General features: G+C 38.4%; 1 protein-coding gene across 1 annotated transcript in view; it reads right to left on the bottom strand.

Moving 5' to 3' along the window:
• ABCB1 (ATP binding cassette subfamily B member 1) overlaps positions 1–25,606 on the bottom strand; it is an 84,456-nt gene that overhangs the window by 36,354 nt on the left and 22,496 nt on the right. Inside the window, exons 5-14 of the mRNA XM_028526095.2 lie at positions 21,827–21,878; positions 19,745–19,936; positions 18,974–19,145; positions 11,676–11,800; positions 4,417–4,588; positions 2,050–2,163; positions 1,792–1,902; positions 1,488–1,613; positions 1,176–1,379; positions 707–877 (exon numbers count right to left, since the gene is read on the bottom strand). Coding sequence (XP_028381896.2) covers positions 707–877; positions 1,176–1,379; positions 1,488–1,613; positions 1,792–1,902; positions 2,050–2,163; positions 4,417–4,588; positions 11,676–11,800; positions 18,974–19,145; positions 19,745–19,936; positions 21,827–21,878 — 1,439 coding nt within the window. The remainder of the gene's footprint in view (positions 1–706; positions 878–1,175; positions 1,380–1,487; positions 1,614–1,791; positions 1,903–2,049; positions 2,164–4,416; positions 4,589–11,675; positions 11,801–18,973; positions 19,146–19,744; positions 19,937–21,826; positions 21,879–25,606) is intronic.

Genomic DNA, 25,606 nt, shown 5'->3' with positions numbered 1-25,606 from the left:
CCTGCAAATAAGGGCTTTCTCATTTCCCATAGCGTCTTCATCAGGCATTTGACATATTGGAAATTAAATGTGAACCTTCAGATTATATTTTCCTCTTGTCGACAAAAGTTAAAAACTCACAAAACCTCAATAACAGAGCTATCTCTAAAGCTATCTTTTCAAGATTACAATGAAGACCGGTTTTCCTATAAGTCTGTCTTCCTCATTGTTTAATTTAAAAAATTGGTAAATAGCTTTCAATGCAAGTTTATTTCTACTTTAAAAAAAAGAAATAAGTAGAAATTAAATATACAGACCCAAAAACCTGATGATTTTGTTTTGACAGTGGAAGAGATCACTTTAAAAGTGACTAGAAATTTCCTTTAAAAAGAATAATACTAAGAATAGCCCTAGCTGGTGTGGCACAGTTGGTTGGAGTGTCAGCCATGGACCAAAATGTAACAGGTTCAATTCCCAGTAGTGCATATACCCAAGTTGAGGGTTCAATTCTCAATTAGGGAACACACGAGAAAGCAACCAATTGACGCTTCTCTCTCACACTGATGTCTCTCTCTCCCCCCTCTCCCCTTCCTCTCTCTCTAAAAGCAATGAAAAAAATGTCCTCAGGTGAGGATGAAAAAAATAATGAAAATAATTCTAAGAATAATTCAGGATGACATGTTCTTAGGCTTATAAATCAGGCTGTATTGAATTGAGGCTCACAGACCTTATCCAGGGCTGCCTGAACCACTACTTCACTCTCAGTATCCAAGGCGGACGTGGCCTCGTCCAGCAGGAGGATCTTGGGGTTGCGGACCAGGGCGCGGGCAATGGCGATTCTCTGTTTCTGTCCACCACTCAGCTGGGCCCCTCTCTCCCCTACCAGGGTGTCAAATTTCTACAACAGAGAAAACACAGGAGGACTTAGCAAAAGAGCAAGTTATCTCAGCTCCCATTTTAAGATGCTAGCTTCACAGGCAACACAATCCAGTTCCTTACAACTTAGCAATAACCAATCCTAACTATTAAAAATATGCCTAATACTAGTTGATGCTGCTAGAGCTTTAAAATCTGAAGTAATCTTGTTTTCCCTTCTTAGGGGTTTCCTCCAGATTATAGTCTCCTAACTCATTATGCATTAGGTCAGCATTCTCTTCTTTGACCCTCTAGAACGACAAAGACAAAGAAAGACTTACATTAGGCAGTTTCATGATAAAGTCATAAGCATTGGCTTCCTTGACAGCTTTCTTAATCTCATCCATGGTGACATCTTCCCGGCCATAACGAATGTTTTCGGCTATTGTGGTGGCAAACAACACAGGTTCCTGACTCACCACACCAATAATTTCCCGCAGATACCTTACATTTATGGTCCTAATGTCCTGTCCATCGATAGTGACCTGAAATAAAAAGTAAGTGTGAATTTTGTACATGGCGGAGTTGTAGTGTGTGCTCTGCAATGGTACTAATGATTGCTATAGCATCTAGCTCAGCAAGCGCCATCTCACCACGCCTTCTGTGGGGTCGTAGAGCCTCTGCATCAGCTGCACCGTCGTGCTTTTCCCACAGCCACTGTTCCCAACCAGGGCCACCGTCTGCCCACTCTGGACCTCCAGGTTGAGGCCCTTCAAGATCTACCAGAATGAATGAGAAATAAACTTAAAAGCAATACACAGGTAGTAGGATGAACTGACAGCTGAATGTAAGAGGAGGTTTAAATATCCATATTCTTTTACGATCTCTGAAGGAAAGTATCAGAAACCCTTTATTCATTGCATCACTGAATAATTGATTAGTCATTTATCACTATACCTTAATTTCTTTTCGAGATGGGTAACTGAAGTGAATATTTTTGAATTCCAGATTTCCCTTAATATTATCTGGTTTGTGTCCGTTGTTCGAATAGCTGTCAATGTTTGGCTTCTAAACAGAATAAAATATCAGAAGATTACTAGGTTATAACAGCTACTTTTAGTGATATTTGTGGAAAGCTGGGACAAGTGATAAAGAAATCTACTTTTAACTAGCAAAACTTTGAAGTAGTTGTATAAACAGCCAGCCCAGACTTACATGATCAATTATCTTGAAGACTTCAAAAGCTGCTCCTCTTGCATTTGCAAATGCTTCGATGCTTGGAGATGTGTTTCCAATACTAAAAGCCCCAATTAGGACAGAAAAGAAGATCTGAGGAATGTGAAGGAAAACCATTAAGTTTTTCAGTACTGTTTAATACAAATTTTTTATACTTTTTTCTTCTTTTCATGCAACTGATTAAATTTTAAAATGGCAAGGCAATATACATATGGAAACTAGGCATTAAAAATATTTTTTTAAAGTATAAGTACTTTTTAATTTAGAATGCAAAATTAATCTCACTTGCTCAGTGAAACAATGGGGTACATTCTATAGGACCAGGACATTATAATAGACTGTTTTAATATTTCTTGGATGGCCAAGAATTTTGGTTTAGATCATCGGCAGAGAATAGTGGAAATACACCTCAGTAGGAGACACAGAAGGGCCCAGTCTGAGCCCTGATTAAGCACTAACTGGCTATGTGTCTTCAGGCAACTCTTCTAGGGTTCCTGGGCTTCAGTTTTCTTATTTGCAAAAATAGGCAAGATTCTGTTTTCCCTATCTGGCAACCTTTTACAATATATATTTATTTATGTATATCAACATAGCAACATATTATACTAACATTAACTATTAATATAGTAATGTGTTAATATCAATATAGTAATATTATTTATATATATTATACTATGTATTTACTTCATATAGTAAAAGGTATATTTATATATAAGTACTTTGTATATACATAAATACTAGATATACAAATACTTGGTAAATTGTAAAGCACACAGGCCTACAGCATGATTCTTTATCAAGTTGTCTTTTGTTTTCCTCTGCTAAACTGTGTTCTTTGAGGTCTGATAAACAGATTGCTTTTTTCATTTTGCCCAAATAAGTTTCTTATTGATAAAGGCCTGACTGTTTCTCATCAGGGTTAAAGAGAACTAATGTCACTATTCATTTCTTTCTAAATCACACAGTAATTATAGTCCCCAATAACATACACAGAAAGAATTTTGCTAAGTGATTCCATACGCATTTTATCAGTTAGTCCTTAGAACAGTCGTGTCATCTCCGTTTGGGAAAAGAGGTACAAAGGCTTGAAAAATCTAGAATGGCTGCCCAAAACTGTATAGCTAAAAGTTGTGTAGCTAGAATTTGAACCAAGTTGGCCTCATATCAAATCTTGTGCTCTCTTACTTGCTATTCTGGATGCTTCGAGTTTGTAAGGCAGATCTGAGATCAGTGAATGCTGGATTTCCAACTGCTTGTCTACATCACAGTGAAACAGAATACTTCTCTTATCACAACCTAGGTTCATCCACAGTATCACTATCCTAAAACAAGCTTTTTGGTTAAAACTATTCTCAACTGAATAGCCACATATATTTTGGGTGAGACACCAGTCTAAAAAAACAAGAGACATAATTATCATATCCATGTTACCAGTCTGTTTCCTGACAGAGGGAACTGTTTTAAGGGACTCAACAAAATTTGGTCTGTCATTAACTGAATATATTTATGCTTCGCCTAGGAAAAAGGAACTGAGTGACACTGCTAACAATATGTACTTTATTAGATCAAGATGCAGACTGAGCCCTGACCAGGTGGCTCAGTTGGTTGGAGCATCGTCCCATACCCCAAAAGGTTTCGGGTTTGATTCCCTAGTCAGGGCATATCCCAGGTTGTGGAATCCCTGGTCCAGGTGTGTATCGGAGGCAACCAACCGACTGATGTTTCTCTCCCTCTCTCTCTAAAAATCAACAGACATATCCTCAGGTAAGGATTTTTTTAAAAAAGACAGAGATAGAGCTTGGTCAGTGAGTTATTTCATTGTCTTTAACTACAAAAGGATAGCATCAAATGGCAAGTCTTCAACACCAAAGACCTGTAAGGGAGAGAACCTCCAAACAGCACATTCTTTTAGAAAGAGTAACACTTTGTACTTCCATAAATTGGTGAGGTATACTAGATGTCATTCAAAAGATTTTGAAAAGAAGTTGAAGTGTATTTTGCCATTTGCAGTTATGAACAGCAAAGCAGAAAATAAAAGTAAAGTGTTTAGCATAGTGTCTGACACAATGAAATAATCTCAGCCAGTGAAAAGTTCATGCTATAGAGAATGGTGATGTTTTATTATTTAGGCCACAGGACAGACTGTGCAAAGGAGGGTTCCAAAAAAGACAAAACTGGTTGTTAAATACATCTAATTTCCCTTTCACTTGTTAGCCTAGCAGTGCACATCTCTTTGTGTTATTCAATCATCCTTCAAAATGTATTCTCCAACAGTCAAGCCAACACCACACTGCAATTTCACTGGATTTTCAATAGTGAATCTTTTCTTAATACGACACCACTTACGGTGAGGACTTCTCCAATAGTATATTCTCCTGAGATGACCAAGCTGGTCCCGTACCAGAATGCCAGAGCATATGATGCATAGATGAGCAGGAAAGCACCACCCATAGAAATGTTGGCTGTAATAGTTTTCCTTGTGCCAATTCTTTCAGCTTCTTCCAAATTTCTGTTGTACCTAGGAGGAGCCACAAAAACGATCACATATACTTATAAATCTTATAAATGGATCAATACAGCATGATGCTTACTGAGGACTTAGAATGCGCCCAGCCATGTGGAGGTGCTTTATACACATTTTCTCCTTTGGTCATACATTGACCCTATGATGTTAGTACTATTTAACCCCTTCTTGTGGGAAAGGAAACGGAGGCTTAGAGGTCAACTGACTTGTGGGAAGGCCTTCTAAAAGCCTCTTCTCTGGCCTTAGCAAAAGCGAAACAAGTGGAGTAAAAATTTTTTTTTAATTTTATTTTAATCATTGTTCAAGTACAGTTTTAGTGAAGTAAAATTTAACAAACGTTTAGAACTAGCATGGCTTCATACACAAGACAAAAGAGATGCTATGAACGCTGTGTTTTCCCTTTAAAGTCTGTGTGCTTTTATAATTTATTAAATAAATTTAAGATATAGGGCTACAAAATGTTCAACATAAGTCAGTCCCTTAGTCTCTGAACATTACAGAAGCTTTGGAGACATTCTGCACCCCATCCTGTATCCCTCTGGGACCCCTGGAAGGACTGACAGAAAGAATACAAGTGAGGAAAACAGTGAAGAACTAAAATGGAGTCACTGCAGTCAAGCTGCTAAATTACTCAAATCAGGAAGGCTGAGGCATGAGGAAGGGTTTCTATTCTTGCTTTAACTAGCCGAGAAACAAACTTTCGAACTTTCCAGTCTTTTCTCAATGCCCAGACATTTATTTACCTGTAGATAACCCCCTGACTATCCCCTAAAGAACTCAGGACTAGCCTCCGAGTGCCTATCCTCCACACCACCGGGCATCCAGCAGCCAGACCACCTGACATCTGACTGATAACTATTCTGGACCAATCCCAGGGCTAAGAAGGCATGACTGATTCTTCTCAAGGTTGTGACTTTTATTGTAAGAACTCTTAACTTTTCTTTCTTCTTTGGAACACTTCCGGGTTTTTGCCTAGCTATGTTTCTAGTTTGCATACTCTAAAAGCCTTGAATAAACCTTTGTCATTTATTTCTAGAAAAGCCCCCATTTTTTAGTTTGATTGACTCATGTGTAGGAGCATTTTGAGAGCTATGAATTGTGATGTAATGCAATACATTTAATATTTAAATAAACTGTATAGTTTATCTTATTTCCATAAATGTTCATTTTCAAAAAACCATTGACCTAAAAAAATTACTGGGCTTAAAAATATATAATAATCCTTCATTATGTACCAGTGTGCCCTTCCTTAGTGTTTCTACACATTGTCCACATCCTGTTTCCTCTGTCAGAGCCTCCCAACATGGTCCTGTCACTGCTGCCCACCGTGGGAGAAGGGACTCTGGCCTGGTGGCTCGGCTGCCCGAGGCCATCTGGCTGCCTCAGGGACCTGGGAGAATGAAAGTCTCAGCACATCTAGAACCCTGTAACCTGTTTACAGTCTCTACTATGTTAGCCAAACTTGAAGAATGCCCATTAAAAACTTCTCATAGATGTTTATTAAAATAAACATCTATGGAAATAAGATAAGCTACCCAGTTTACGTCAGTGTAAAAAGTATTACACAGCACCTCAAATCACACAAAAGAGGGCAAAAGCAAGTCTACAAAGAAAAACCAAAAATATGCTGGAGTCCCCTGACAGATTTTCTCTCTCCAGTTCTAATGACTTAAGCTCACTCCCAAATGTTAGTTCCAGTACTTTTTAAACTCTCAGAGAACAGTTAATTTCTGATGTTAAGGATAAAGGAGGTGGTGTCTGTAACTTTATCTTCTTGTGAAAGGAACACGGCAGACTATTAAGCTCAAGAAGACAGATGTGGAGATACGATAATGGGGCCCAAATTTAAAGAAGGAGGATCTCTGAAAATGTAGAATCAAGGTGATATTATTGAATATTAGGGAAACAGACCAGATTATAATTAAGCTTTACATCTGTCTTTATCCTGTTACTCACATCTCCCTGCAGAACTTAGAACACTGACTTACAGAAAGGAGTTCACAACTGTTGAAATAAAAGGACTCAGTTCCACATAGAATTTACACTTTGAGGTCTTTAATCCACAAAGACATGACTATATAAATACTGTATGAGCATGCATTCTTTCTTGACTTCAGAACTTTTTAAATTGCCTACTTTATTAGTTATGAAAGTGTGCCAATGAAATTTGCATGGCCCCCACGTTCACTAAAGACCAAATTTACACAGAACTTTATAGTGATAAAATAGTAACATATTATTAGTTTCTTCTTCCAAAAATATCAATTTCCAACTTGCCAGTTATAATCTTTGAACAAAAACAATTATCTTAAAGAAACACTTCAATGGTTGATACATATACATGTACACACACACACACAAATACCTATGGGTGTGTTTGTATATCTTCCACTTCAGGAGCGGCCCAGAGGTGAAAAGTACTACTAGGCATAACTTACACACATGATTACAAAGGAACTTTAACAGTTATGACTCACACCCTGTTATCTCCTTTATTTCAGTTCTTGCTTACCGAGACTAATGTAGAAATCATTTCACTGATAAGCTGTTGTTGCATGCAGCCAGAGGAAACATTTGCACAGGAAGAAGCAACAATAAGGAAGAAAATCATTTAGATGCCAGAAGAGATAAATGAAGAAAGGAAGGGATAAGGAGGGAGGAGACATAAACAATACTTTTACTTTTTGATTAGCATTTCAATAAAAATATCACAATACAAAATCAACTACTACTATCATCCATCCACTAAAATCATGTAATTGATAAAATGGTAGGTAATTAAAATAGGAGTTCCTAAAATGCACTAAAGTCACATAACCAAAACACTGATATTTAGAAAACATTATTCTTCTTAAATATTATAAAAATATTTATCAGTGATGAAATAGCCATTTACAAGAGCAAGGAATAATTTTAATTAAGCAAACAGAAATCAATACTACTAGGTAAACACTTGTGACACAAAGAGAAAAACTTTTTTTAATTAAGGAAAATAAAACAATTTTCTACTATTAATTAAATTCATTTTAAATTCTGGTTAATTTTCATTTAAGAGAGCCAGTTTCCTCCTGCACCTGCTAAACTGAAGGGAAAGACTGGGACCTTAGTGACTTGTCTATTTGGAAGCAGAGAAGGGAAGGGGAAGAAGGAGCTAGAAAGAAAACTGAAGGGTTATGCTTGGTTTCAGAATAGTTTTACCAATTCTACTTCCAAATTATATCCCAAATCTATGTACTTGTCATCCCTCCTGCCAGCAGTCTACATCAGGCCATGATAAGCCCTCTCACTTGGACTACCTGTCTCTGCATTTTAACTGCTCTCACCTATTCACCAAACCACTTACAGAGAAATAATCTTAAACATAATGTGGATAGTCATTCCCTTATTTAAGACCCTCAACCCTTTCCCTATGGCCTTGATATAAAATCCTAACTCCTCACCATAGCCTGCAATTCCCCATATTATGGCCCCACCTTTGACAGCCTGTCTTCCCCTCCATCCCTTCACTCAGCTGAACTCCAGTCACACTAGCCTTACATTTCCTAGGAAACACCAGAGTCATTGGCACCTCAGGAAATCTGGAAGACTCTTGTTCCTTTCCCACAGCCCGGAAGGCCATGTCTCATCCCTCTTGTCTCAGCCTAGATGAAACCTCCTGGGATGCCTTCCAGACCAACATAGTTAAAGTACATTCACCTTCCTCACCTTCATCAGCACACTCTTTGATTCTTCCACAGCACTTTTTAAAGATCTATAATTAATTCATTTCCTTGATTTCTTTCTTACACTCCTTCTTACTTTCCTCCCGTCCCTTTTTTTCTACCTCACTACTTTGACTAAGGATCACATGAGGGCAAATATCCGCTACTTCAGTTTCACTGAAACCCCAGAGCCTCACACAGCACCTGGCACTTGGTGGGTGCTGGCGACATTTGTTGAATGAATGAACTTTCAAGAAATGGCCAGGCTGGAAAGAACCTTAGGCCATCAGGTTGTCGTCCTAAGTTGCCTCTTAATATCAAGGCAAAACTAATTTCCAATTTTCCAGGGGAGGCTTTCCTTTCAAAGATACATCCCAGTAACTATTATTATCTGAAGAAATGTTTCCACACATAGAATGAATCTTTGAGTAGAGTTACGTAGGCCCATTTGCTTATTCTTATAATAAAAAGTTGATCACCTTTTCTAGGGAAAAAAAAATCTTTCTGTAGTGCTAATTAAAGCACCCCATTTAAAAAATATCTTGCCCTGGCTGGTGTAGCTCAGTGAATTGAACACCGGCCTGCGAACAGAAAGTTTGCCAATTGGATTCCCATTCAGGGCACATGCCTGGGTTGCAGGCCAGGTCCCCAGTATGGGGCATGCAACAGGCAACCACACATTGATGTTTCTCTCCCTCTCTCCCTCCCTTCCCCTTTCTCTAAAAAATAAATAAAATCTTTTAAAATATGTCTTAATTCCTTTATACTTTTAGTGAACTAAAATGATCAGATTCATCTAAGTTCTGAATATTGGACTTGACTCTCACAGTGCCCTTCCCTTCTACCCAGGTTACCTCCCATCTCTCATTATGGTTTTGTTGCTAATAATAATATCTTTCAAAAGTATCATCTTTATGACACATAGACAGTGACAGCAGGAAAACCTGGGTGTTTCAACCTTGGCAAAAGGTAAAGGCAAGGAAAAAAAAACCTCCCCTGGGCATTTGAACCACAAGACAGTATCATGCAGGTCTGAAGTGTGAATTCATACTAGAAGTGTAGACAAAGAATTTAATGTAAGGGGGTCTCAGGTTAGTAGTGCCCCCAGTGAATAGTGTAAACCCAAATCCTGCCTGGAAGAATCAATTTCCATCCAGATCCATAGCAATTGTAAGAAAGCAATGATTGTAGGATTTATCTCAATGCTGAAGATGAAGAACTGTGACAGAAAAATGTGCATCTTAGAAATGATGCAATACTATGTATTCTGTAACTGTTCACTGCTGGCCCACGGAATGCCTTTTTTTCTGAATGGTGATCAGGTACTCAGAACTTATTTGACATTGTTGGCCTATAGAGTCTACAGGATTTCTATACATATAATCATAGCATCTGCAAATAATGAAAATTTTGCTTCTTATGTTCCAACCATTATAGCTTTTATTTCTTTTATTATCCTGACTCTTTGTTTCTTTGGCCTACAGAATACTATAAATTCAAAGCCTTAATGCCCACGAGGTGTGGGCCTGAGATTTTGATTTCTGCAGGGAGATGCTTTCCCCAACTCAGAAACCAGGTTGAAGCAGGTGAAATTTGCTTGTCTCCCTTTGCTGGTGGACACATCATTTTTTCTGGTCCACCTTTCCACTAAGAAAAAATGGAAAGAATCACGAGTTCAAAACTTCATTCTGCATCTGCTGAAGCATCAACTAACCAGAAAGGACTTTCTGAATAATCTCTCTGCATAGGAAGCCCTATGACTCTAAAAAGTATTTTCTTTCCCAATAACGTTTACCCCAATTGGTACATTAGGCATTTTGGTTTTTGTGGTTGTCTGTACCCTTCCTCTGCCCCATTAGAATTTAAGCTCAAGGAGAGGAGTGGCTTATCTGACTGGGTGTTTGCCTGGTCCCTAAGGAAGATGGCTCAGGTTAATAGTCAGACATATTTGAAGGGAAAAGTAAAAACCTTAGCAAAAAATCAAGACAGGTCTTTCCCTCGGACTAGTGCACTACATCATCACAAATAATTCTCAGAGGGCATCTTTGTGGGGTAAATGTATCACACGAACAAAAGAGGACTCCAAACACATCTGTACAGTTTAAAGAACAATTGTATTGTGAACGATCATGTAACCGCAGCTGAAGTCAGGAAACAAAACACTGCCAGGACCACAAACCCCCGCAGCCTGCCCCACTTGGAACCCACTGCCCCTCGTCTCCCAAGTGGGGGGTCATTCTTCTGACTCACAGACTTCACTGGATTTTCTTTACGGCTTTACCAAACAATTACAACCCTCCAATCAATATAGTTCAGTTTTTCCTATATTCAAGGTATATATTCCTAACCTAAAATCCTGTAACATCAGATATATTTTAAGTAAATTCTGCCGCTGCTCAGAAATCAATGATTCTAATACTATACATTTTAATAAATTACCATTTAATACTCTAAGAAATCTATTAAAAGGGACTAGTTGCAAGAAAATTATTAAACAACACAGTAAAAAAGATGCTGAGCTTTTGTACAAATGTGCTTTTTAGTTATATTTTTGTCTTCCAAATCACGGAGCATAGCTACTGACCAGGGGCTGGGCCGTAGGGGAAAAATGAACCACAGATTAAGCTGTCCCCATAGATCTTACACTAAACACTCATTCAATCGTAGAGAATCAAGGATGGTATATGTCAATTATATCAAATGAATAAGAATTTACTATTGGAAAAAAATTATATCATCAGGGATATAAAATATGTTTGAGCCCTAAGAAACTATTTTATGTCACTACCTACCTATGAGACTAGATAATGCTTTGAATTAGCAAATATAAGAAAAGACTCAGATACAGAGAACGGATTGTTGGTTACCAGAGTTGGGGGGGGGCGTTTGGGGGCTGGATGAAGAAGGTGGAGGGATTAAGAAGTACAAATTGGTAGTTACAGAACAGTAAAAAGGATGTAAATTACAGCATAGGAATACAGTCACTAATATTGTAATAACTACATGTGAGGCCAGGTGTTTCCTTGAAATATCAGCAGCAGGGGCTGGGGGGCGGGTGAGCGGAGAACACCTTGTAAAGCATATTTGTCTAACCACTTCGCTGTACACCTGAAACTATTACAGAATAACACTATTGAATGTAAACTGTAATCAAAAACTTAAAAATGGTTAAAAAAACAAGTACATAACATTCACAAAAAAAAGGAGTACAACTGGAATTACTACTTCTCTGGAATATTAGGCATGCTGTAATATGGATGAAGCTATTTAAAGACACATATATTTGAGAAAACCCTTATAATGAACACTGTCAACCTGAAGGGCAGGAAAGATGACACAGAATTTAACATTTCTCTCAACTTAAAAAAGGAGATTCAAACCTTTCCAGCTCTTTCTTCTGTCCTCCAAATGCGATCACAGTTCGAATGGCCGCTAAGACCTCCTCGGCTACTGCTCCAGCTTTTGCATATGCACAGAGTTCTTTATTAGTAAATGAAGAGAGTAGCTGTTTAAAAATGAAATTTCAGATCATGTAAATTTTCAACGGGTTAATTTTATCATTTGTAAAAATAAATACATACACATGCTGCTTGTATATGTTAATATATGCATAAAACAAAATCCTTTACTTGTGTTGGTCACAATGTTCTAATTCTTAGTACAGATATATTCACTCTGTAAGCCACCGAGATGATATACAATAAATTCAATTAAAAATTTTATTTTCTCACTGAATGCTTTATGGATCCTCATCTAAATAAATAAAACTAGGAATGTGGGGTGACCTTCAATTACACAAAAGAAGGCATATACTATAGTTATAAAGAAATGCAGGAGAAAGAGGCACTACACGAAGGAAACAGAGCAATTGCTAATGGCACTCTGGTTCAGAAGTGTCATGTCGGTGTGGAGGCCAGCAGAATGCTGGGAACCAGAAGCACTGTGTGGTGACAGAACTTCAAGGTTTCACAGGCCAGGGGAAGCTGGCTCTTCTGAGCAAAACAATACGCGCAGCCACCAGGGAGGGCTTTGTTTCATGAATGCTCTTTGATCCTTCTGTTTTTTTCCTGAGCATTTACTCTGTGGAAGAAACAGTACTGGGTACTTTATATACACAGGATCTCATTTATTCTTCTTAACTGTACAGTGAAGTAGGCACTATTTTCCCCACTTTACATGTGAGGAAATGGAAGGATGAAAAGGTTACATAATTTTACAAATAAACGAAATATCCAGGGTTCAAGCCTAACTCCCTGTGACTTTGGCACCTGAATGAACAGCCACTGAAGTGCTTTTCTCTCTGAAACCAGCCAAAGACATGTGAACTCAGGTCCCAGAAAGCCTGTTACAAAAATGGAATCAACAGGAAAGGGCAAAGAACTAAGGTTACTATTTATACACCCAGAATGCTTGAGTAGTCAACCTAACTAAAGATTACACACCAGTTAAGAACAAAATAAATAGAAACAGAGCATAGACACATGGAACAGACTGACAGCTGTCAAAGGGGAAGGAGGAGGGAGGACTAGATGACATAAGGTGAAAGGATGAGCCAAAGAACATACATGCATGACTCAGACACAGCACTGTGGTGATGGCTGGGGGAAGGGAGGTGGCGGCTGGGTGGAGGTGGGTAAAGAGGGGGAAAATGGGACATCTGTCTGCAATAGTGTCAACAATAAAAATAAAGAAAAAAATTAAAACACAAGAGGTAATATACTATACAGAGTGGGCAAAAGTAGGTTTACAGAAGGTGACAAATAATACAATAATTAATAATAATAATACAAGAATAACAGACAACTGTAACTGAATAAAATAATTTAAAAAAGAAAAAAATAATAACACAAGAATAAACCCTGTGATTCATGTACTCACAACTGTGGGTCTACTTTTGCTCACCCTGTATATCATTCCATGACTTGCTTTTAAAAAAATAATAATAAAATAAAAAGATTACACACAAGCAATTCATAATATAACACTGATTAACAGTATTATACCATTTTATAAATAATTTCAAACTAATATATTCAGAAGCAATTTTTTTTTTTTTACTACTTGGAGAGTTTGACCTTCATCTTTGTTCCATTTTTTTCATTTCTCAATGTAGGTTTTAGATTTTGAGATAATTTGTACATATTTTCTTAATCTTTTTTTTAATATAACTGTAGATTCACATGCAGTAAGAAACAAGTCAATGAGATCTCATATGCCCTTCATGTAGTGTTCCCAATAGTAACATCTGGAACATTTCAGAAGAATCTCCCAACCAGGAATTTAACACTGGTAAAATACATCAATGTTACTCAGATTTACCAATTTTACAGGCATAGGTGTGTGTATTTAGATCTATGCAATGTTATCACCTGTGTAGAGTCATGTAACTACAGTCACGACACAGAACAATTTCATCACGAAGAGCCCTTATGCTAGTTTGTATAGCCATAGCTGCCTCCTCCCCTCCCCTGCACCTCAACTCCAGGAAACCACTGATGTGTTTGTTCTGTCTGTAATTCTGTCATTCCAAGAATGTTATATAAATGGAACCACATGATAGATAACCTTTTCAAATTGGCTTTTTTGTACGCAGTAGAATTCCCTGGAGATTCCTCTAGGTCATCAAGTGTATCAAGAGGAGGAGGGTCTAGGAGGATAAATGGTGATGGAAGGAGACTTGACTTGGGGTGGTGAACACACATTATAGTGCACAGATGATGTGTTGTGGAACTGTATGCCTCAAAACTGTATAATTTTGTTAACCAGTGTTACCCCAAAAGACTCAATAAAAAGGAAAGATAAATAAAATAAGCAACAGAATGAGATATAAAACATAACAACTTATAGAAAATAAAAATATATACACATTAAACAGGTAAAAAAATTAAATTAAATTAAAAAAAAGAGTTCTTTCCATTTTACTGGTGGGTGGTACTCCGCATAACCACACGCCAGTTTGTTTCAACATTCTGTTGTTGAAGGATATAGCCCAGTGTGGTCAGGTCAACATTTTCAGCCATTATTTCTTCCAAGACTCCTTCAGTCCAAACTCTTTTTCTCCTCCTGTTTTGGGATTCCAATGGCAACAAATACTAATGTCTTCTGGATCTTTTGTTATTGTCCCACAGGTCCCTGAGTCTGCATTTTCTCTACGTTCCAGAACAGATGAATTCTATTGTTCCACCTCTAAATGTGCTGATCCTACCCTATTATCTCCACTCATAAGACAGAGTCATCCATCACAACTTTTATTTCTGCTGTTGTATCTTTCAGTTCTCTAATTACATTTTGTTCTCTTTTTATGACTATTTCATTGCTAATATTTTCTATATTTTCTTTTGTTTCAAGAGAACCTGTAATTGCTTAGTGAAGCATTTTTATGGTAGCTACTTTAAAATTTGTGTCAAATCATTCTGACATCTGATTTATACCAATATTGGTGCCAGCTAATTTGGTTTTCTTCCCCCTCATTCAAGTTGTGGTTTTCTTAGTCCTTATGTGACAAGTAACTTTTTATTGTATCCTGGACATTTTGTCTATTATGTTAGGAGACTCTGAGTCCTATTTAAACCTTTACTTTAGCAAGCAGTAACTCTCTTTGGGTTTAGCATGCAATTTTTGGCCTACTTTTTTTAAAAAAGAACTTTCAATTACAGTTCACATTAACATTATTTTGTATCAGTTTTGGCCTCCTTTTGTGAGCAGTGGTTCTAGTGGCAGTTTAATATTCAGAGGCTTTGTGGCACTATTTTGGTCAGAGTGGTTACCTGGAGTTGCTGGGGCTCCTACTAGCCTCTGCCTCAGTTGCCTAAGGGAGTAGAAGTGGTTGCTCAAGGTCAGGCCACTGGGTATCTCTTGTTGGGGGCAGAGGACTATGGTTTCTCCTTCCTGTGACCTCTAGCTGCTCCAGTCTCTGGGCAGTGGCAAGAGACACCAGCACACATCTGAAAGGCTTCCTGGACCAGGGGGTTTGCTAGGACTGTGTGCCCTTCCATTCTGCCTTCTTGCCCTGGTGCCTCTGGGTTGGGTAGGAGAGCCTTAGGCTCACAGGGACAAAGAAACTTCCCAGATGGGACCACATTTCTTTTAAAATGGCTGACAACCAGAACATTTAAGAAATTTGTTTGAAGTCATATCAAAGTTTATAGTAGAATGAGGATTTAAACTTATGTCTCCAGTAATAAGCCTAAGGCTCCATTTATTACACAAATAGTACCTGAAGCAAGGCATAACTAATTAACAAAAGATTAATTTACTGTTTCCCTAGCTTACCTGGAACAGACATCATACATTTTCAATAGTTTATCGACAAATACTGATATCAGACTTGGCCACCTGACTTGCTTAATATTCTAATAAATAGAAAAATTGATTAACACAGAAAGTTTTTGCAAATGTTTCAGCCCAATGAAACAGAGATGAAACTTAACTACCAAGAACACCATTTAAACCCTATGTTACTTTGAGCAAAAAATGAACAGATGCCTCAAAACTTCAGTTTTGACTTCTGGCCAGGATGGAGGCATAGGTGGACGTACCGTACCTCCATACACAACCAAAATAGGGACAACAATTTAGAAACAGAATAACATCCAGAAATGACAGAAAACTGATCTGAATGGAAGTCAGACAACCAAGAAGTTGAATTAGACCTGTGCATCCAGACCGGTAGGAGGGGTAGAGACAAGCAGCCAGGCTCAGGTCCCAGCGTGGAGAGCAGAGAGAGCTGGGACCGAGTGTGTAAGGCATCTGGGGCATGCAATACCACAGTGGGTGGACCCTGAGTGCGCAGGTGGCAGATGGCAGACCCCGGCCCAGGGGTGGCAACCAGCAACCGGCAGACCCAGTGAGGGGGCAATTGTAAAGCAAGGCAGTGCACGCAACCCAGGATCACAGCACTGGAAAATAGAGCCTTGGGACACTGATTGAGGACACCTGTGGGAGTTGAGGCACAGGGAGAGACACCCAGTCTCACAGGGGAGGTTCTCGGAGGGTCCCACAGTGTGCACAAGCCCACCCACATGGGAATTGGCACCAGAGGGGCCCAGTTTGCTTGGGAGAAGCAGCAGAGGGGACTGAGGTCCCACAGAGAATGGAGCAACTGCCATTGTTCCCTCTCAGACCGCACCCCCACATACAATGTCACAACCCAGTGACTGGGGTGCTCTGCCCTGGTGAACACCTAAGGCTCCACCCCTTACTGTAACAGGTGCAACCAGACCAAAAAAAAAAAAAAACCCCCAAAAACAGAGAGATGGCTCAAACAGAAGAACAAATCAAAGCCTCAGAGTCAGTACTTTTAAGCAACTGAGAGATAGCCAACATATCAGATGCACAGTTCAAAACACTGGTGATCAGGAAGCTCACAGAATTGGTTGATTGGGTCGCAAATTAGATGAACAAATGCAGGCTATGATAAGAGAAATGAAGGAAAATGCACAGGGAACCAATAGTGATGGGAAGGAAACTGGGACTCAAAACAATAGAGTGGACCAGAAGGAAAAAAAAAACAACCAAACAGAAAAGAATGGAGAAATAAGAATTCAAAAAAACAAGGAGAAGCTTAGGAACCTCCAAGACATCTTTAAATGTTCCAACATCCAAATTATAGGAGTACCAGAAGGAGAAGAGGAAGAGCAACAAGTGGAAGTTATTTGAACAAATAATAAAGGAGAACTTCCCCATTCTGGCAAAGGAAATGGACTTCCAGGAAGTCCAGGAAGCTCAGAGTCGCAAAGAAGTTGGACCCAAGAAGAAACACACCAAGGCACATCATAATTACATTAGTCAAGGTAAAAATGAAGGAGAGAATCCTAGAAGCAGTAAGAGATAAGGAGACAGTAACCTACAAATGAGTTCCCATCAGACTGTCAGCTGATTTCTCAAAAGAGACCTTACAGGCAAGAAGGGGCTGGAAAGAAGTATTCCAAGTCATGAAAGGCAAGGACCTACATCCCAGATTGATCTATCCAGCAAAGCTTTCATTTAGAATGGAAGGGCAGATAAAGTGCTTCTCAGATAAGGTCAAGTTAAAGGAGTTCATCATCACCAAGCCCGTATTGTATGAAATGTTGAAGGGACTTATCTAAGAAATAGCAGATAAAAAAACATGTATAGTAAAATGACAGCAAACTCACAATTATTAACAACCATACCTAAAACAAAACCAAAAGAAACTAAGCAAACAACTAGAACAGGAACAGAGCCACAGAAATGGAGATCACATGCAGGGTTAGCAACAGGGGAGTGGGAGGAGGAGAGAGGGGGAAAAGGTATGGAGAATAAGTAGAATAGATGGTAGGTAGAAAATAGACAGGGGGAGGGCAAGAATAGCATGGGAAATGTAGAAGCTAAAGAACTTATGACACATGGACATGAACTAAAGGGGGGGAATGTGGGTGGGAGAGGGTGTACAGGGTGGAGGGGAGTGAAGGAGGGAAATGGGACACTGTAATAGCATAATCAATAAAATATATTAAAAATAAGTAAATAAAATCTTTAAAAAAACAAAAAGAAAAAACTTCAGTTTCTTCTTCTGTAAAATGACCTAATAGCTATATGTAGAAAGAGAACTCATGTATTTGCCTAACATAGTAGATGCTCAATAAATGGTAGTTACTGTTTGTAATAACAAAACAATATCCACCCTATAAAGTCTAAAACTTCTTAATACTTATAGCCTGATTAATTTTATGTTAGCTTTGGCTTTGATTGGCCCTCCTTTATTTGATATCCTTTTGGCACAAGAATTTGTAGTACCTTCTTTAAGTTGTGTTGTATCCAACAGAAATTACATACTAGGCCAATCTCTCCACCACAGCCTGCTCTTACATCAGGTAAGTTGAAGTGAATACCATGCCCAGCCTTAAGAGGGAAAATAAGTTTTACTCTGCCTTTATGACTGTAAGAGAGAACTGCAGGTTTAGGATTTACATGCATGTGGGACTAGGAAGTATTTTTAAAAATTATTTTTGTGCCAATGGATTTAAATATATATAAACATAGAACCATTTACAATGCTGACAAAACTGTAACACTGATTTACAAATTAAGCAAAATCTCCAAAACCAATAAGGTTAACTAAATGGGACAAGTGTGTTGTTCACTGAACTTGAATCTGTTTGCTGTGTGAATATGGAATTGTCACCTAGAGAACACAGCTCTTTAAGAGTTGAGCATGCGTTTTTTAACAAGGCAGAGGATGAGCCCTGGCTGGTGTGGTTCAGTGGACTGAGTGTCAGCCTATGAAGCAAAAGGTCATGGGTTCAGTTCTTGGTTGGGCCACATGCCTGGGTTGCAGGCCAAGGCCCCAGTAGGGGCATGTGAGAGGCAACCAAACATTGATGTTTCTCTCCTTTTTCCTTCCCTTCCCCTCTCTCTAAAAATAAATAAATAAATAAAATCTTTAAAAAATAAAGAAGGCAGAAGATGAGATCTGAGAGCTATTCCTTGCTTTCTCATTTCATCCCCAAATAACCCCTTGGCCAGGACAGCACAGAGTCCTGGTGAGGGTAGAACTCAGTGAAGTGGCATCAGCTTACTCCCACTGAATCTGAACAGAAGATTTAAAACCCAGTATCAAGTGCAGAGTCAGTGTGGCCATCTGGTAAAAGCAGCCTTCCACAGGGGGGACTGGGGTAGGAACAGCTGAGAGCTTGGGGCCACAGGCTTCACCTACCTTTGCCCAGATGGCAGCAGACATACCAAGAACAGGACTAATGGCCAAAATCACAAGGGTTAGCTTCCAACCACGTGTAAATCCTACTATGAAGCCGGTGAAAAACGTTGCCATTGACTGAAAGAACGTTCCAATTTTGTCACCAATTCCTTCATTAATCTTGGAGACATCACTAAAAGAACAGATAGTGTTAGAGATAAATATCAGAACTATGAACACACAACTTTTCCCCTCAATCCAGTTGGTTTTTTGTTTGTTTGTTTGTTTGTTTGAGTAGAGAGTAAATTAGTTTACATCTAGGATCTTGCTCAGATATACCACCAGAAAGTCTCACATTTGCTCTACTGCACACTCTCAGAGGATTTTTTTTTTTTGATCATTCAGTGCTACTCATGCAGGTCCCCTCATATCCTGCCTCATGTAATCGGAACAAAAAGATGTATAAGACATGGTCACTGCTCAGAAGGAATTTAGTCTCCTAATTACTTACAAGTGATGTACTAAGATCTAACACATCTTGTACCATCTCTTCATCTTAATAAGAATAAGAACCACCCTGGCCAGGTTTGATCCCTGGTCAGGTCAGGGCATGTAGGGGAGGTAACCAGTCAATGTTTCTCTCTCTCTCCCATCTCCCTCCTCCCTCTCCCTCCCTCCCCCCACTTCCTTTCCTCCCACTCTAGAATCAATTAAAAAAAAAAGGCATGTCCTGGAGCAAGGATTAAAAAATTAAGAACCACATCTGAGATCAACATAAAACTAGGTACTTACTCTATGAGCCTAGTGTTAAGCTCCCCAACATCATGCACATCAAACCAGCCAATCTCCTGTCGCATTATGGCATGAAAAAATTGTTTTCTGATTTTATATATTTGTCTTCCAGCTGCCAGGCACCAGAATGAAACCTGAATATAAGCAGCAACAAGCACACCAGCACCGATTGCAGAGTAATAATAGGCATACCTGAAAAACAACAAAAATACCGCATATACAAAAAATAAGGGGCTGTCATGAGCAGAACTGATAGTACACATCCAACTACATCTGTGCCGGTGTAGTGTGCAATGGCTAACAGTGTGCTTTCTGCTTTGGCCCAGTTACCTGTTGTGTACTCATAGGCAAGCTGCTTAACCTTTCTATGTCTCGGTTTTCTAATTGGTAAAATGGAGATAGAATAGCAATGCAGTAATGCACATAATACACTTGGGCCTGTTCCCGGCACACAGAGGATGCCAGTTGTTGTGAAAGACACGCGTGTCACTTTGGAGCATCACAGCATCAGGTAAGCTTGGCCACTGTTGTCCTATCTGCTTGATGAGCACTATGAGGTATTTTCTGCACATTGGCAAATGGAAAGAAGTGACAGACTTGCCAGAAAGTGGAACCGAGAGACAGAAATGGTCCCCTGGCCTTTTTGCTATTAATCTAACAGACTAGGATGCCAAAAGACACCTGAAAATAAAAAGAATTTTATATTATCTGCCCAACTGGTCATCATGAGTCATCCTAAAATGCTGAGTGAATCAAAGAGCAGTTCTGCCAGCTTAAATTCTAACAATAAAAAACCTGAGCATCTTCTAGAATTAGACCCTTGATCACCCAGAAATGTTGAATTTATGTTTCCTTGCTCTGAGTTTTCCTGTTTAAGAATGCAATTACACCAGGTTTTACTAAGCAATTAATTTTTAAGTTAAAGACAAACATCCTAAAATGAAATATAATGTATTGATGTTCCCATTTTATTCATTATTTGCCCTCTTCAAATAAAAATGTTTGTATAAACCATACAAAAGCTTTAAAAAACGGTTACGTAATAATTGGGTAGTAGTCTCGGATCTTACTGCTCCCAACTTAGTGTTCAACTCAGCAGGAATGCTGGTAAAGATGTCATCTCAGACCTACGCCTTGTAATTTACAATGTTTATCAAGGAACATGTAATTCAATATTAAATTGCAGTTAATAGACAACTCAACATTTAATTACTATCCAAGTGTTAATAATCTAGCACAACACAGCTACAAAGAAATCCTATTTAACAAGTAGAATTTAGGCTTTGAGAATGAGTTGATGTATTTTTAGCCATCAGTTTACATTTACTCAAAATATATTTATGTTTAAGCATTTATAAGATGATTGGAGGATAATTTTATTTTCCCCAATATTAAAAACAAGCCTTTTCATATGACTATTGGAAGCACTTGCTTCTCATCTTTCAGAAAATGATCAAGTGTCTCCATTCTCTTCCAAATCTACCAGATGACTCACAGGAAAAGGCGGAATCATTACCTTATGATTTAGCAACTCATACCTTTGGGCATCTTTTATAAACTGTTCTGGGGTACGAAGTTCAAAATATGTAAGTCATTAATGAAAGGTTCCCTGAGGTGAGTTAAGGTTACAGTGACTAATATTTATTCTGGGATGTTTTGCTTCATTGTTTAAAATTACATGCTGTGTTAAAAAAAAAATCCTGTTGATTGATCTCATTATCGTATCATCACTGAAAACATCCAGGAAGCAAACTAATAATAACAAAGCCATTGAAAATAATGTGATTCTTAATTAATTTCACATTTTAAAAAGCTACTTTGAAACCTAATTTCCCTGTGTATGATATTCTAGATTGACCAACACATACACAAACTGAATCTAGGCTTAACCCTAACTTAAATACATCTTATGTAGCAAATTATTTTCTTAAAAAACTTCTGCATTATATTCTCCTAGAAAACCAACAATGGTATTGATCCCCTCCAAATTTTGAATCTTTATTATATGCAAAATTTTAAACATTGCCACAATCAATCTAGAGACAGAAAAGCTTGACAACAGTTAGGAAGATGTCACATTACGTGGTCATGTCCTTCTCCAGCTGGATGAAGACATCTGTGCGGTTGAACATACCTAGACAGCAAAAAACAAAAACAAAACAGACATGTGCCATTACGTCTCTTTGTTCTCCATTACAAATAAGCATATAAAAATGAATCAAGTTTATGTCACTGAACAATTTACACAAAAAGAGCTCAAACTGCTTCCGTTTTAATTGTGTGTAAACATTACAGCAGCCATTCAAATCCTTCGCTGTGGCCAAGTGCAACCAGCCCCCCAAACACTAGCTTCAATGAAGCTGATTTGCAAGAACACAACCACATTTGCTGAGAAGCAGGACTATTGATATCCTTGAATTAAAATACTGCATTAAGTATCACTCAAAGATAACAGAGAAAAATCTTTTCTAGGGTCTCTGTCCTGGCAAATAAATATTAGTGCAGACCCCACATTAAAGCACAGTATTTAAAATCTAACACTGCATTTCTACAGCTTTTATTTTTATTTAAAACATACAATACAAAGCATAATGTAATCAACACATTAGTCAATGTTAACATTATTAGGCAAGGCACATTGAAACTTTGATACCCCTCCTCCACCAACACACACACAATAATCACTGTTCAATATTGTGGTGTGTATATTTCATTTTCTCATTTTTCTCTGTATACATGTATATAAATATACACATACATGCTTATTTAAAAAAAATAAAATTACAGCCCATATTCAGTGGCCAATTTTCCATGGCAGTATGTATCTTTTTGTATGTGTATCTCTATTTTTTCAAAATCACATCTATTTCAGTTGTTTCCAATATTTTAGTACAAGCAATGTTGTATTAAACATACGTATATACATATATATGAATATATGGTAAAGATTATCATACTCAAGATTGATGGATCATTGGGGAGGCACACACTCAATCTTGTAATCATTTAAAATGTTACATTAGAATGTAATGTGAGAGGGCCTAGTTCTGATGAGTCTGATTCTGACAGGTGTGGGAGAAGCAACTTCTGGCAAAGGGAACAACATGAGCAAAAGTCAATGGCAAGTCTGAAGAATGAGTAAGCCAATTCATCTGGGGTGTGGGTTGCGTTGTAAGTATGAGAAGAGGTGGGTATGTAGCTGGCAAGATAATTCAGGCCTCACAGGCGTATGATGTGTAAAAACCAGTAGTCAGTGGGTTGAGTATGGGATGACTTAGCTGCCAGCAAAGTATAAGATTAATTAAAACAGACAGAGACTGAGACTTGAGCTACTGCAATTAGTAGGAATTGCATTGAATCTGTATATTTCTTTAGGTAGTAAGGACATTTAAACAATATTAACCCTTTCAATCCATGAGCAAGTTATACCCTTCCATTTATTTGCATTTTCTTCAATGCCTTATAGTTTTCAGAATACAGGTCTTTGACCTCTTTGTAAACTCTACCCTTGTAGACTAAAATATTTTCCACATACTGAGAAGAGATGCAGTAGAGCTGATGACAGCTTTCTTCCTCCAAGCATTAATTCATTCTTCTCTCTCTCCCTGGAGCACCTTTATGATTTTTCTTCTGGAAAGACTCCTCCCCTTCCATGAATAGGTTCAAATATGACCTACCCTCAAATGGCTTACCTCTAGCAAACGGACTAAACTTATCATAGAATTCCATCATAACTGACACATGATTCAATGTACCAAGTCAGTACTAGAATGGAAACATGATGGCTTGTACCTAGCTCCTCCCCCTACTCCCACTGGTGTGAGCTCAGAGAGAACTGATTGTCTTAGTTTCTTTGTATCCTTAGTGCCCAGCCTGCTCTCTCTACTGTAACCTAGCCTGTCCCAAAGATTTATAGGTGCTTTCACAGAGCCACCATCCATGTGCACCATATATCAAAATATTCCAACCACTCTCCTATTTTGCATGTAAGTGTCTCACAAATTTAAGACGGAAAAAAGATATAGTGACCACTATCTTACTACCTGGTAAGGAAAGTCTTTTCTAAACCCAAGCAAGACTTCAAAGAAACCTACAGCTAAACAGTGCCCATCATTATGACTAAAGAGTCCACACCATTTAGAGATCACTTTACATTACACTTTTATCTGACCCAAATACTTCCTTATGTCTAGGAGTTTTAACTACTGAACACCTAAGAACAGTACAAATAGAATGTGACATGGATACATTTGTGATTTCCTAATCAGTAGCAAGAGATTTCTTATCAAGGTAGGTTTCAAACCATCTTCCACAGTGACTTTGTGCTAGGAACTATTCTGAACAGAGGGAGTAAAACTTAATTTTTTTCTCATCTCATTGAATTTCTGTGCAAGAAGGAAATCCTTTTGACTTTCAGGCCCCAAACCTCATATGAAAGAGTACCACTGCTGAAATACCTAAAATAGTTTTCCCCAGGAAATATCTTTATTTACCCTTTATGCCTTTCTGCCCATTTGAGAAGCTGTAATAAATATGCAAACCAATAAATTAACAAGGTGATAGTAAAAAGATAAGAGTAATAACTCCTAGTAGGTAAATCAAACAGCATGCTGCAGTGACTTTGGGGTAGGTAGGGAACAAAAATTCATTCTGAAGGAGAAAGTCTCTCTGAGGGAAAAAGAACTGATCAGATAGTGGCAGGCAGGTTCTGCATGGCCCCAAGGCAGGAAGGAGAAGGGAGTGTGGGCGGGCTGTACTGAGTAGGTGTTTAACAATGAGATTGACAGGAATGGGGACGTAGATCCTGTGGGCCACATAGGCCAAGGGAAGGAATCTGTATTGATTCCATACTATGAAACATGACCTGTATTTTTTAATGCTCAGTGGGACAGTGTGTGGAGAATTACATACAGGTGGGTAAGAGTGAAACCCTGAGTCAGGAAATCAGAGTGGTGGAGGCAAGATGTGAAGCGGGCCCCAGGTGCAGGCTGTAGCCAGGTACAGTGTATAGTGTAGTGGGTACGTGAGGTGGGCTAGTGAGGAGTGAGCTCCACACTGCCAGGGGGCGGGAGAGCACACTATCAGTGACGACCCTGGCTCTGGGCACCCCCTCTCACTTTCAGCCGGAGAAGATTCCCTTTCTGATATTTTATCTGGTGAGCCTCTGTGACTAATTTATTTTTAGCTGAAAAAGCACTCCCTCAACAGCAACCAAAAAACAAAAACAAAACCAAACCTGACTATATGACACTAATTCTAGAAAAATCAGTTGTATTTTAAGTTTTAACTCAAATTTAAAAAATAAACTGCCACACTAAACAATACACTTGGAAGTATGGGTATACTGCTATTACTTGGTATTCAATTTTCCAGAAATCTCTAAGAGTTTTTTTTAATGAAATGGTCAGCAGCAGAGGAAAGCCTTGAACAAAACAAAACAGATCCCACATGGACATTTTTAGAAACCATGTACTTAGAATTGAAATATTAGCTAGCATTCTAGTTGGCAGCCTACTCATAATGCTGGCCTTGAGGACACAGACGGCAATGTCTTCTCTGTTTACAACAACAAAGTCTTAATATACACATTCAAAGGCTGCACTTGATCTATGCACTCATAGTTTAAGCAGCAAAATATAGATGCTATTTTTGAGAACTGGCATTTTACAAATACTTTTCTTATTCCTCATAGGAGTTTTAGACGAGTGAGGGGAGAAATTATAATGATAAATATAAAATAAATTATTTTCACTTTAGCCCTTTTAATCTGAATTATTAACTCCTATTAAAATTTGGGTGTCTTATTTCCTCCTTTCTTCAGCCCACAATCTGGTAGGAGGCTGAAGAGAAACAACCAGAATA

This window comes from Phyllostomus discolor, chromosome 10 (assembly GCF_004126475.2).
Source record: "Phyllostomus discolor isolate MPI-MPIP mPhyDis1 chromosome 10, mPhyDis1.pri.v3, whole genome shotgun sequence".
NCBI lineage: Eukaryota > Metazoa > Chordata > Mammalia > Chiroptera > Phyllostomidae > Phyllostomus > Phyllostomus discolor.
The sequence above is the reverse complement of the archived record's forward strand: the minus strand, read 5'-3'. Positions and strand labels throughout refer to the sequence as shown.